The 13,991-nt window shown below is 51.1% G+C and overlaps 1 protein-coding gene across 1 annotated transcript in view; it reads right to left on the bottom strand.

Annotated features, from left to right (window-relative positions):
• Positions 1-1,479: 1,479 nt before the first annotated feature.
• Positions 1,480-13,991, bottom strand: part of LOC142823293 (killer cell lectin-like receptor subfamily B member 1B allele A) — a 30,478-nt gene continuing 17,966 nt past the window's right edge. The window contains exons 4-7 of the mRNA XM_075914203.2: positions 13,794-13,961; positions 6,222-6,376; positions 4,011-4,123; positions 1,480-2,617 (exon numbers count right to left, since the gene is read on the bottom strand). Of these exons, the coding sequence (XP_075770318.2) occupies positions 2,494-2,617; positions 4,011-4,123; positions 6,222-6,376; positions 13,794-13,961 (560 nt within the window). The 3' untranslated portion in view covers positions 1,480-2,493. The remainder of the gene's footprint in view (positions 2,618-4,010; positions 4,124-6,221; positions 6,377-13,793; positions 13,962-13,991) is intronic.

Raw genomic sequence — 13,991 nt, 5'->3', positions numbered from 1 at the left:
TCTTGCTATGGGTAGTGGGGTTATCTAGACCCGGGCCCTCCCGCTACCCTGGGTCCAAGCCCCGGGCCCTGTTGGCCGTGGAGCAGGGACTCCGACTCCGACTGCAGCACGCTGAGCTCTCAAGGAACAATCCCAGCTCTGGTGCATCTCTCCGGTCGTGCAGTCTCTGGGCAGCATCCCGTCTGAGGGCTTCCGTGGCTGCTGCTGGAGTCTCCCGCCACCTCCTGTTACACAGAAATCCCGCTTGGCTGCAGATGAGCATTCATGGCTTCCCCCTCCTGAAATAGCATTTTCCAAGGACCCCTTGTGGAACCCTCCCCATCCCCAGGGTGAAATCAGATTTCAAGTGTGTTCCAGCACCAGCTGGCAGGGTCCCATGTCTCTGTGGGACCCACCACAGCTTGGGCTTCCAGGGAAAACACAAAGCCATTTCCAGATTAGTGCTCTGAGCACTGGGCCGGCAAGGTCCTTACTCACCATGAATGGCTGTGTCTATAAGACCCAGATTAATAACACAGGTATTGGGGGAGTGGGAGCCGTGTCAGTCCGTGTCTATAAAAACAATGAGGGCTCCAGTGGCACCTCAGACTAATGGATTTATCTGGGCATCAATTTTTATGGGCAAACCCCACCTCATTTCACGAGGAGTAACGGAGCCTAGTTTGAACTACCTAGTTCGTGCCCCGTGTAGCCGCGCTGCACGGGGTTCGAACCAGCGGGGTTTTAAAAAGGGCGGCGCCCCGCTTATGCAAATGAAGCCCGGGAAATTCAAATCCTGGGCTTCATTTGCAAGTGCGGTATGCCTACATTACCCCGCTAGTTCGAACTAGCGGGGTAGTGTAGACATACCCTGAGAGAGTCAAAATCTGCTTTTCTGAAGTCCAAGGAGTGTATTTTACTACTCTCTTTTCTTCCTTTGGTCAGGATCATGAAATCTACCATCTCATGATCACTGCTTCCCAGTTTTCAGCTGTCTACACTGGCCATTTTGCGCAAAAGCATTTCTGGAAAAGGGCTTTTGCCCGAACGGGAACATCAAAGCATTTGTGCAAGAAGCACTGATTTCAGACAGTAAACAGTCAGGGCTTTTGTGCAAAATCAAGTGGCCAGTGTAGACTGCTGGCAAGTTTTTCCGCAAAAGCGGCCACTTTTGTGGAAAAACTTGCCAGTCTAGACGAAGCCTGAGAGATGTCTGTGCAGAGAACATGCCAGCAGTGCTGCACCCAAACTGAAAATCATGCCCATAAGATCCTGAAGCCAAAGGGTTGGTCTGCTCTGGGCTGGGGGTGCAAAGAGACACCCTGGCTCTCTCACCTGAGAGGCAAACTGGAACCAGGTGTTCATGTGGCAAGGTCACAGCATGAGGGGCTGTAAAACGCTGCCCGATTCAATGTGAGCAGGACTTGGCTGGGCAGGAGAGAGTCTTGTTAACAGACACACACCCCAGAGTGTGTGAAAAGATTTTATTTCCTACGGAGCCATTTCTTTCTAAGGTTTATACCAGTGCCGGTGCATGACCCTCTGTGTGGAGTTAGCTCTACTGACACGGGATGGCACCAGGACCATTCACTCTAAGCGCAGTGAGTGAGAGTGGAGTGGGGAACCGAGGAGGCGCTTGTACAGCGGGAGCAGGGGCAGCAAGACTAGGGTGAGTATCCTGTGGGCTGGGGCTGAACCCTGCAGGGGGATGCTCAAGATGCTCAGGAGTTAGGGGCCCTCTCGCTAACCTGCAGTGTCACAGCTGGTCTGTGTGTCCTGGGGGCAGCATGTGGTGCCAGTCAGGTGAGGGAGTTGGCCCACAGCTGGCACAGACAAGGCAACACTAAAGGGGCAGGTGGCAGGAAGGTGACTCCCCACCCTGTGTACCTGGGAAGCCGCACAGGGCAGTAACTCACTGTGGCTACATCTACACAGCAGGCTTCTTGCACAAGAACTGTTTTGTGCAAAAGGTCTTGCACAAGAGAGTGTCCACACTACCATGAATATTCTTGCTCAAAAGCACAGCTCGCACATGGCAGTGTGGATGTGCTTTTGTGGAAGAAAGCTCTGATGGCCATTTTAGCCATATGGGTTTCTAACGCAAGAAACCCCTGTTGCCCATCCACACTGCCCTCTTGCACAAGAGGGCTTATTCCTTGTGGGGAGAGGAACAACTCTCCTACAAGAAGCCCTCTGTTCCGACGCTTTGCTGTAAATTTACTTGCGCAGGAACACACATGCAGTTTAGACACTCTGCAAGTTTTTGCACATAAACGGCCATTCCTGCGCAAGAAGTCCGCAGTGTAGACGTAGCCTGCAGGTTTAGGGCAGATACAAATCTCACCCCAGAACCCAGCCCAGTGCTAAGTGCCGAGGGGGGAGCTGTGACCCTGGGGTGTGTCTCAGTCCCAGCATCTCCCAGGCTCTGCCTAAAGCCACAATCCAGCCTGCTGGGCCTGAGCGCAGGGTCCTTGACATCCCACAGACACGGACACGGCTCCTTGGTCCCACTGGTTAGATCACGGCAGCGTCTTTCTGGCAGAGCCATTGGAGCTCAGCATCACACGACTCCGACTGAATCCGGCTGCCTGTGATCCCACCGCAGCTGTTCCCATCCACAGGGCCTGAGACGGGGAAGCTGCAGAATGGAAGTGAGTCTGTGTCACTGGGGTTCCCTGTCACAAGGAAAGGCCCCTGGTTGAGTCTTTCCTCCCCTTTGCACTACTGGGAGTTTGGCTCTGCTGTCGCCCTTCACCTGTCGCCTACTGCAGAGCGTCAGCCAAGCCACCAGCCCAGGAGCTGAGAGGAATCAGGGGACTCTGGTAAGGAACAAACCAGGCTGAATCCCAGGGGGGGAGAGGAAACCTGCCCCCCCCTACCACCACCATGAGGGGCGGCTGCAGGGAGCCTGAGGGCTGGTCTGGATCAGTGTCCCCCAGCTTTTTCTATGTGCCGGACCAGCAAACCCATTCATAAATGGGCTGGTGACATTTTATTTGCATATTCATTTGCCTAGTCCCAACCCAGTCCCTTGCTCCCCAGTGCCCAACACCTTTTGCCCCCCACCCCAATGCCCTTTGACCCTTTAACGTCTGATCCCTACAGCCCATGCCAACACCCTCTTACCCCATCACCCCACCACACCCTCACCCATCACCCCTTGGTCCCCGTCCCACCCCCACATGCCCTAGAGTGAGTCTGCCCCCTCTAGGGAGTGTGGCTGTTACTGCTGTGGGCAGGGGAAGCAGCCTCCTCCACTCCCCCTCCCCCTGGGCTGCCAGCTGCCATTCCCCAGCACGATGCACAAACCAGGTGATGCTGTTCCTCTGCCCAGCTCGCCTGCAGACCACATTGCCATGGATGCTCTTACGCAAAAGCACATGGCAGTATGGACGCACACTTGTGGAAGACCTTTTGCACAAGAACTCTTCCGCAAAACAGTTCTTGTGCAAGAAGTCACTGGGGTGGGACTCACCACCCAACTCCCCTTGAAGTCAGTCAGTGGCAGGCACCTGGACAGCTTGGTGAATCCTGTAGTCTCTTGGTGCCTCAGTTTTCCCCCACCTGTAGCATGGGGCTAACAGCCCAGCCCTGCCATACCGGGGAGTGAGAGGATCAATACAGTGAAGGCCGTGAGGTGCTCAGATACTGTAGTGTTGGGGGGCAGGGCAGCACCCGGCACCTTGTCCACACCAGGAGGTGTTTCTGGGGCAGTTACAGTGGAAACTCCCCCAGTGCAGACTCAACCCTGGCCACATGTCAGTGCTTCTTCTACCCCGGCAGCTTCTGCCAGAGCCCCCAGTCAGCACCAGCTGTCCTGAGACCAGCCCAAGTGTGTTGGTAGAGTGGTCGTGGCACTAAGGCTCATGCTGGTGGTGCAAAAATGCCCTGAACCAAGGTGGCGAGGCTGGTCACACGTCTAGGTGCAGGCCAGGCCTTAGACAGACGCGTATTTAACAGCAGCACGTCGGACAGCAGAAGCGTTTCCCAAACATCTCAGACAGAGTCGGGCAGCGTCGGGCAGCACTCACCGTGCTGGGTCTAACCGGGAGTCGTCCACCCAGGTCCACTTCCCCCCGGGGGCTGTCACTTTAAGTCCAGTCCAGACAGGGTTTGCATTTTGTGTAACAGCCTGTAAGGAGTCCTGTGAGGGGCAAGCAGAGGGGAGGGGTGAACAGGCTCTAACAGGGTGGAATTCCCTCCCCGCTCCTGGATTTATTATCTGCTCTGGGCTCTGGCGGCTCTGCCCAGGCCGCTAGCAGGAGAACCCATCGGCACCTCAGTTAACTCACCCTCATGCCTAAGCAGGCAGGCCCCAGCACCAGAGTGGGGGAATATGACTCTGTGCAGATCTGGTAGCACAAGCGCCAGCCCTTGGTGTCACAGGGTGAGCTGCCTCTATAAGGGAGCCCTCAGTTCAGCCTTCCCTATGACTAGGAGCCCTGGACCCAGGGTTCGGGTGATGGAAACAGGTGTGGAAGCAGGGAATAGAAAAAGGGAATTTGTGTGCAGCCATTTTAGTTTGTTAGCCTAACTCTTGCTCTGCTACTAACTCTGAGGTCTGACCACGCGATATTTGTAGAGACGCTGTCTCGCCTTGCTTTGAAAATAAGGATGGAATGCTGAATGCTGACTCCGGCAGGGACCTTGAGATAGGGTAGCATCTGGGAGGAACTAAGAAATAATTGTTAGCCACTGGTGTATGTAATGGAAAAGTTACCGTATATATACTGCCTCTTTTGCTTTTTGTATTTGAAGATCTGCCTAAGGGGGGGGGCTTCCCCCCCGCCCGAATCAGGCTGCCCTTGCAATATTGCTCAAATAAACTGCCTCTGGCTACTCATTACTTACAAACGCAGAGTATTGCTTGTTTTCTTCCACACAGGTGACCCGATACCAGGCCTGGCGGGGTTATTAGGGCAGCCCCAGATCAGTCAGGGCAGAGGTGCTGACTCTGTGGCTACGTCTAGACTGGCATGATTTTCTGCAGATGCTTTTAATGGAAAAGTTTTCTGTTAAAAGCATTTTCAGAAAAGCACATCTAGATTGGCACGGACGCTTTTCTGCAAAAGCACTTTTTGCGGAAAAGCGTCCGTGCCAATCTAGACGCGCCTTTGTGCAAAAAAGCCCCAATCGCCATTTTTGCGATCGGGGCTTTTTTGCACAAAACAAATCTCAGCTGTCTACACTGGCCTTTTTGCGCAAAACTTTTGCGCAAAAGTACTTTTGCCTGAACAGGAGCAGCGTAGTATTTCCTCAAGAAGCACTGATTTCTTACAGTAGGAAGTCAGTGCTTTTGAGGAAATTCAAGCATCCAGTGTAGACAGCTGGCAAGTTTTTCCGGAAAAGCAGCGGCTGAATCAGGACGCCTGGGGCAGAGCAGATGGGGTGCTGCTGGGTTGGTCCAGTAGCGCCGAGGAGCGGCTCTACTGGAGCAAGCCAGCAGCACCCCAGCTACTCTGCCCCAGGCGTCCCCAAGTCAGCTTCTGCTGAAACTGACCAGCGCTGACTACAAGAAGCCCGAGGCAGAGCAGCAGCTGACTTGGGGACGCCTGGGGTTCTTAAGTTGAATCTGTATGTAAGTCAGAACTGGCGTCCAGATTCAGCAGCAGCTGACTTGGGGACGCTTGGGGTTCTTAAGTTGAATCTGTGTGTAAGTCAGAACTGGCGGTCAGTTTCAGCAGCAGCTGAATCTGGACACCAGTTCCGACTTACATACAGATTCAACTTAAGAACAAACCTACAGTCCCTATCTTGTACGTAACCCGGGGACTGCCTGTATTTCTGCAAAAGCACTGACAATCTTACATGAGATCGTCAGTGCTTTTGAGGAAATTCAAGCGGCCAGTGTAGACAGCTGGCAAGTTTTTCCGGAAAAGCAGCTGCTTTTCCGGAAAAAGTGGCCAGTCTAGACACAGCCTTAGTGTGTGCTCAGCAGCCACTGGCACCCAGCTCCTTTCCCCCCTCCAGTGCCCCCTCCCTGCTGGGTCCCCAATCAACTCCTTGGGGGTAAAAAGCCTGTGGGAGCCAGCTGGGCAGTGCGGGCCGGGAAGCTGTGGGGTTCTGGTTCTGAGCCGTGTGTGCATCAGGCAGGTGCCCCGCAGGGGAGAAACCCTCCGGCGTGAGTTTGGTTAACTGGAGGAACAGGAAAAGTAGGGATATTGGGGAGGGGGAAGAGCCAGGCTGGACAAACCCTGCACACGTGTCTCTAGGTGGAATTTCATGGGTCTATATTTTGTTACCAGCTCCTCCTGGCTCTGGAGCATGAGCAGTCGCGAGTGTTTCCCCGAACAGTCGTCCCGGCTCCCAGCCCAGTCTTTGCGCTCCTCTGACCGCCAGTAGCACTTGTCCCCACGTTGCAGCCAGTTGGCAGGGCAGAGTTTGCACCTGGCACCCCCTGGAGGGAGAGATGGGAACAGAGGTGTCGTCAGTTCTGAACAGTCAGGCTGCAGCTGCTTAAAAATGTTCAACGTTCCTTTTGGATCAGGGTGACCAGACGTCCCATTGGGGCTGGGACAGCCCCTTTTCTAAGCCTGGTTCTGGTTGTCTCCAGCTCTTTGGCAAAAAGGGCATGTGTCCCATTTCCTCTTTCCAACTTGATCAGTCGGCAGCAGCCAATGAGACCCATGCCCCCTCCTTCCAAGAAGTGGGTGCAGGGACAGTCATGCCATGGAGGCAGGTAAGGGCTTGGGCAGGGGGCAGGCAGGGTTTGACTGAGCAGTGACACCAGCCCTGCCCTGAGAGAGCTAATCCGACACTGTTTCCTGTTTCCCTTTCGGAGATCTGGACACCTTATTGTCAATGGAAAATGCCATTTTTACCAGGCAGAAATACCTTGGGCACCATTGTTCCTGTGTGTGTGTGGGGGGGGGGGGGGGGGTACTCAAAATGGAAATAGTGACACGGGTTGAAGGGGAGGGTCTCATTCTGTTTTGGAGGGGAAACAAAGTTCTGGACATTGCTGATGTAAGCCATCAAAAGCCTCCAGCCTGAGTGTGCTAGCGAGGGGTTTTCTCAGGGGTCAGCACGCACACAGCCAGGCAGACTGTAGCCAGGCAGGGCTGGGAGGCCAGAGGAGAGAATTCCCTTGGAGCCTGTACACCTGGGGTGGGCAATAATATTTGACTGGGGACCACTTCCGAAATGTGTGAAGTGGCCCCGGGCCAACCTGGACGTGGCAGGACCTCAGGTGGAAGGGTCAGGGCAAGAAGACTTCCCTGCTTCCTCACCCACAGATCCTGATTAGTCTGGGGTGGGGGAGCATGCAAAGTCTTTGACCCCACCCCCACAAGAGAAGGACCAGCTGTTCTGAACAGCTGGCAGTTCCCTTCAGTAGCTCATGCCCATGGCAGTGGGAGGAAACTTCACATGCTCCCTACTACCCCCACCCCCGCTCCCGCCCCCGCCCCCAGGCCAATCAGAGCTTCAGGGCAGAGGGAGAGTGTGAAGTCTCCTGCCAGCTTGCCAGAAGCATGCAGAGCTTCTAACCACCACACACTCCTTGCAAAGTGGGAGGAGACTTTGTGTGCTTCCTGACTGACTGGGGACAGGGGGAGTGTGCAAAGTCTTTCGCTCCCTGCCCTGCGACATGTGGTGCTTAGAGTCAGCCCCTGTTGTAGAGCTACAGCAGCCATCCCTCACAGCTACTGGCTGTCTGCAACACCCTCAGGAAGGCTGCCCGGGTGGGAGATCAACATCTCCCAAGGCCTATTGTTTTATTCCTAATGACCAATTGCCTCCAACATGCCCTTCCTCACTCGCTTCTAGACTAAAAGCAACTTGTCTAGTGGGCCTTCCCCAGGTGTAACTAATCTGAATATGCAGATAGATAGTTAATATCCAGCACTTCATCTACTAAAATAGGATCATTATATTCAGCAAATCAGAACCTTTCCAATGGCATCTCCTCATAACTAGGTCATAATCCTACCTAATCTCACTGTGAAGAAGATGGGGAGTAGAGTGTTGCACTGTCCATGGTAGAAACGCTAGTGACTTTGCCCAATATTTAAGTCAGGCTCCGCAGCCTGTAATTGCCAGGATCCAGTCTGGAGCCCATTGTAAATAGGAGCATTGAATCATAAGCAACCTGTCAGGCATAGAACTCTTCTCAAATACTGGGGAGTCTGAACCTCTGCCCTTCCAAAATACCTCCCACAATTCCAATCAGCTATGGGATACCTCTTCAGACATTTCCCTATCACAATGTATGGCACTGTTGTGTGCTGCTGGACAGCTGTTGAGTTTTACCCCACACGTGGCTGCATTTCAGTAGTGGGGAAATGACCCCTGTGAGTTCAATATAGTTTGTAAACACTTTGGCTACATCTACATTGCAGGCTTCTTGCGCAAGAACCATTTTGCACAAGAGTTCTTGTGCAATAGGTCTTGCACAAGAGCACATCCACACTGCCATGTGCTTTTGCGCAAGAGTATCCATGGGAGTGTGGACGCTCTTTTGCGCAAGAAAGCTCTGATGGCCATTTTAGCCTGTTGCCTGTCCACACTGCCTTCTTGCACAAGATGGCTTATTCCTTGTGGGGAGAGAAATAACTGTGAATACTGTGTACAGATGGGCTACGTCTACACTGGCATGATTTTCCGGAAATGCTTTTGCATGTGTCTTGTGTCTAGACTGGCCAGTTTTTCTGGAAAATCAGACGCTTTTCCAGAAAAACTTGCCAGCTGGCTACACTGGCCACTTGAATTTCCACAAAAGCACTGACATCCTACTGTAAGAAATCGGTGCTTTTTGTGGAAATACGATGCTGCTCCCATTCGGGCAAAAGTCCCTTTTGCGCAAAAGTTTTGTGCAAAAGGGCCAGTGTAGACAGCTCAGATTTGTTTTGCACAAAAAAACCCCGATGGTGAAAATGGCGATCGGGGCTTTTTTGCGCAAAAGCGTGTCTAGATTGGCCACGGACTCTTTTCCGCAAAAAGTGCTTTTGCGGAAAAGCATCTGTGCCTATCTAGACGCTCTTTTCCGAAAATGCTTTTAATGCAAAACTTTTCTGTTAAAAGCATTTCCAGAAAATCATGCCAGTCTAGACGTAGCCACAGCGTGTAGTCAACCTGTGGAACTCCTTGCCAGAGGAGGCTTTGAAGGCTGGGACTATAACAGAGTTTAAAGAGAAGCTAGATAATTTCATGGAGGTTAGGTCCATAAAAGGCTATTAGCCAGGGGATAAAATGGTGTCCTTGGCCTCTGTTTGTCCGAGGCTGGAGAAGGATGGCAGGAGACAAATCGCTTGATCATTGTCTTGGGTCCAACCTCTCTGGGGCACCTGGTGCTGGCCACTGTCAGCAGACAGGCTACTGGGCTAGATGGACCTTTGGTCTGACCCAGTACGGCCGTTCTTACGTTCTTATGTAACTTTTGTGCAAGAAGCCCTCTGTTCCAACTCTTTCCTGTAAATTTACTTGAGCAAGAATACGCAAGTTTCTGTGCAAGAATAGCCATTCTTGCACAAAAAGCCTGAAGTGTAGACGTAGCTGTCATGATCCAACCTCCATAGAAATTGTGTTATTGCACCCTTTTTTAAACTGCTTGGCTACATCTAGACTGGCATGATTTTCCGCAAATGCTTTTAACGGAAAAGTTTTTCCTTTAAAAGAATTTGCGGAAAAGAGCGTCTAGATTGGCACGGATGCTTTTGCGCAAAAGCATCTGTGGCCAATCTAGACACGGTTTTGTGCAAAAAAGCCACGTTCGCCATTTTCACGATTGGGGCTTTTTTGTGCAAAACAATATCGCATTGTCTACACTGGCCATCTTGCACAAAAGCATTTGCGCAAGAGGGCTTTTGCTCAAATGGGAGAGTCATTGTATTTGCACAAGAACACTGACGATCATACACTAGATCATCAGTGTTCTTGCGCAAATTCAAGTGGCCAGTTCAAGCGGCAGCTGCTTTTGCGCAAAAACTTGCCAGTCTAGACGCAGCCCTTGTGTTCTAGCAATGGGGATTATTCTATCCAGTAGGTGTCACTCCTGCTCCTCGACATACACAGCTGAGAATTATTTATTTCACTTTCAAGATTGCCAGCTCTCTGAGGCAGGCACTATTTGTGGAGGATGAGAGAGTGAAATAACTGAATGACGTAGCCACAGCATTTACCTTGCCCCCACCAGTTGAGACAGACAAAAATTAAAACTGATTGAGGAGTTTGGGTTGGATACTACTTCACTGCTCCTGCATCTAAAGCATTACAGCATATTGAAAAGCTCTGCAGCTACTAAAAAAAAATCACCCTTCTGTCTGGACATTGTTTTCCTGCTGCACTTATGATGGGAGCTGACTGACAATACACGACCTTTTTGCACAATGAAATTCTTCACAGAACACTTTTTGCATTGGAGTGTTTCTTGCTTTTATTGAAATAACCTTCTGCCTCCCCGGGCACTCTGCCTGAAAAATGAAAGTTTACTTCTCTCATTAGCCCCCTGCATGCTGTCACGTTAGCAGTGTTGACACCTGTCATGTTTTTATCACGAGTCCTGTGAAAACTGATGTTTTCTTTTATGCCCCAGCTCCTGGTGTCAAAGGAATAGTTGAGACTCTCAGTTTCATTAAAGAAAGCTCCTAAACTCATAATGACAGAGAAAAGCTTGACTGTAGGACTCAAGGGCTGCGTCGAGACTGGCATGATTTTCCGCAAATGCTTTTAACGGAAAAGTTTTCTGTTAAAAGCATTTGCGGAAAAGAGCGTTTAGATTGGCACGGATGCTTTTCCGCAAAAGCACTTTTTACAGAAAAGCATCTGTGCCAATCTAGAAGCACTTTTGCGCAAAAAAGCCCCAATCGCCATTTTTGCGATCGGGGCTTTTTTGCGCAAAACAAATCTCAGCTGTCTACACTGGCCCTTTTGCGCAAAAGGATTTTTGCACGAACGGGAGCAGCATAGTATTTCTGCAAGAAGCACTGATTTTGTATATTACAAAGTCAGTGCTCTTGCGGAAATTCAAGTGGCCAATGTAGACAGCTGGAAAGTTTTTCCGCAAAAGCAGCTGCTTTTGCAGAAAAACTTGCCAGTCTAGACACAGCCAAGTGGTTCAGAAACCAAAAGGCAAATAGAAACAACCCAAGCTGTATAATTTTCCTAAAATAAACTAATCTCATACTTTTTAGGGCCTCGTTCAGGCTATGTATAAACTGCTGTTTGTTTTCAGCAAAAGATACTCAAATCTTGCTCTCATTTGCAAAGCTTCAGACGTTTCTTTTTGCAGAAGAGGTTTTTCCAGTAATTGGTACCGTGGGAATGTTGGGAAAATGTTGGGACCCTTATGATGGGGCGAGCCAGCCCCGTACTTAACTCAGAATTTAACCAGGTTACCCTGTCTAAAGTAGCCCTGCCCCCATGACCCTGCTGAGCATGTTCAGTTTGTAGCCCATCATATAAAAGCCTGTGGAGAAGCCCAGTCTGGGCTTACTGCTGGAGGAGAAGGACCTCAGAGGGGAGCGTCTGACCAGCACCAGCCAGCTGCTCAGAGGGGAGGCAGCAGAACTGCTAGTGAGATTTGGGACGTCTCCACTGCTGCCTACAAGGGAGGAACAGCCCCTGGGGAATTAGAGGACCCAGCGAGAATGTGGGAAGGTACCCCATCAGGCCAGGTACGAAGTGGCCCAGGGAGGGTGCAGGAACAGCCTCTCCTGCCCTAGGAACCTCAGTGCGTTTGAGACAGATTCCCCACCGAGGGAGTGGTGGGCCCTCCTGCCACTCACAGGGCCCTGGGCCAGGACCTAGGGGAGTAGGGTGGCCTCCCCTGCACTGCCCCCTTCTCCCCCCCCCCTCTCCAGTGACTTGCCTCACAGCCCCTTCAGCCCTGCCTTAAAGGGCCAACCAGGGTCTGGGAATAGAGACTCAGGCTGGTGAGCCCTGCATTAAAGGACCAAACACCAACTTGGTGTAAAGACTCCGGCCAGCAGGCCCTCCCTGAAAGGGACGACCAGTGACTGTGTATAGAGACTTGGGCCATTGGGACCCTGTGTTAAAGGGACTGTCACCAGCTTTGCCTAGGGACTCTGGCCAGTGGGCCAGCAGGCACAGCTTTAAGGGGCAACCCATGACTGTATATAGATACTCAGCGTACTACCCCCACCCTCCAGAGGAGGCAGGAAAGGCCGTCCCATGACACGTGATGAGGCGAGCCAGCCCAGCACAGAACTCAGAGGCTACGTCTACACTGGAATGATTTTCCAAAAATGCTTTTAACGGAAAAGTTTTCCGTTAAAAGCATTTTTGGAAAAGCACGTCTAGATTGGCATGGATGCTTTTCCGCAAAAGCACTTTTTGCGGAAAAGCGTCCGTGGCCAATCTAGACGCGGTTTTCCGCAAAAAAGCCCCGACTGCCATTTTTGCGATCCGGGCTTTTTTGCGGAAAACAGTACTATGCTGTCTACACTGGCCCTTTTGCGCAAAAGTCTTTCGGAAAAAGACTTTTGCCCGAACAGGAGCAGCATAGTATTTCCGGAAAAGCACTGACAATCTTACATGAGATCGTCAGTGCTTTTGCGGAAATTCAAGTGGCCAGTGTAGACAGCTGGCAAGTTTTTCCGGAAAAGCGGCTGATTTTCCGGAAAAACTGGCCAATCTAGACACAGCCACAGGGTTTACCATGTCTAAAGGAGCCCTGGCCCCATGACCCTGCTGGGCATGCTCTGTTTGTAGCCCAGCTATAAAAGCCTGTGGAGAAGCCCAGTCTGGGCTGACTGCTGGAGGAGAAGGACCTCGGAGGGGAGCTCCTGACCAGCATCAGCCAGCTGCCTGGAGGAGGCAGAAAAGGCCGCCCTGTGACACCCCTTATTCCTCAAAATGAGGTTTACTGGCACTTGTGAAAAATAGTTTTTTTTCCCAACATTTGGCCCCATCTACACAAGGCCAAATACCAGAAAAGCCTCTTCCACAAAAAGGATAGGCAGAAGATATGCAAATCACACTCATTTGCATATCTTCTGCAAGGGAAAAACCTGGGCTACGTTTACACTGGCACCCTTTTCCGGAAATGCTTAAAACGGAACAGTTTTCCATTATAAGTATTTCCAGAAAAACCGCGTCTACATTGGCAGGATGCTTTTCTGGAAAAGCACTTTTTGCGGAAAAGTGTCCGTGGCCAATGTAGACGCGCTTTTCCACAAAAAAGCCCCAATCGTCATTTTTGCGATCGGGGCTTTTTTGTGGAAAACAGTACTGTGCTGTCTACACTGGCCCTTTTCCGGAACAGTTTTCTGGAAAAAGGACTTTTACCCGAACGGGAGCAGCATAGTATTTCTGGAAAAGCAGCTGATTTCTTACAGTAGATCGTCAGTGTTTTTCAGGAAATTCAAGGGGCCAGTGTAGACAGCTGGCAAGTTATTCTGGAAAAACGGCTGCTTTTCCAGAATAAGTGGCCCAGTGTAGATGCAGCCCAGCAGTCTAGATGGAGCCTCAGGGTTTATGAATGTTGGCGACCACACCACAGGAGTAATGTATTCAAAGGCGTCTCACTATGAATGAGTATTTGGCCCATTGTATTTCGAGCTCAGTGTCCCTTTCCTGTGGTGGCTGGTTTCAGTCACAGCTAGATCGCTGCCAACTCATTAAGGGAGAGCAGCTTCAGGGGGCAGAGGAGTGAGTCTATTACAGAAAAAAACAACAAATGGTCTGGTAGCACTTCATAGTCTAATAAAACGTGGAGATGGGATAATGAAGTTTCATGGGCACCGCCCATACCATCTCCATGTTTTGTTAGACTATAAAGTACTACCAGATCATTTGTTGCTTTTTTCATTAAGGGAGAGTGAGTCACAGCTCTAGGGCAGTAGGAGTGCGGTTACCTGTCGAGCTGTCGTGCTGGGGTCCACATAGAATTGATTTCAAGTGATTCCGGAAATGCTCCAGGCTGGAGCTGCATTCAGTGCAATTGACAATTCCAGTTTCACTCTTCTCAGGTGTATTCCAAGTTCCTCTGCACTGTCCTTCACAAGAGCCCTGCAACTGGGAAACTTCAAAAGAGCAACACTGTCAAAAAAATC

Source organism: Pelodiscus sinensis, chromosome 19 (assembly GCF_052426305.1).
Source record: "Pelodiscus sinensis isolate ZL-2025 chromosome 19, ASM5242630v1, whole genome shotgun sequence".
NCBI lineage: Eukaryota > Metazoa > Chordata > Testudines > Trionychidae > Pelodiscus > Pelodiscus sinensis.
This window is presented reverse-complemented; position numbering and strand designations above follow the sequence as displayed.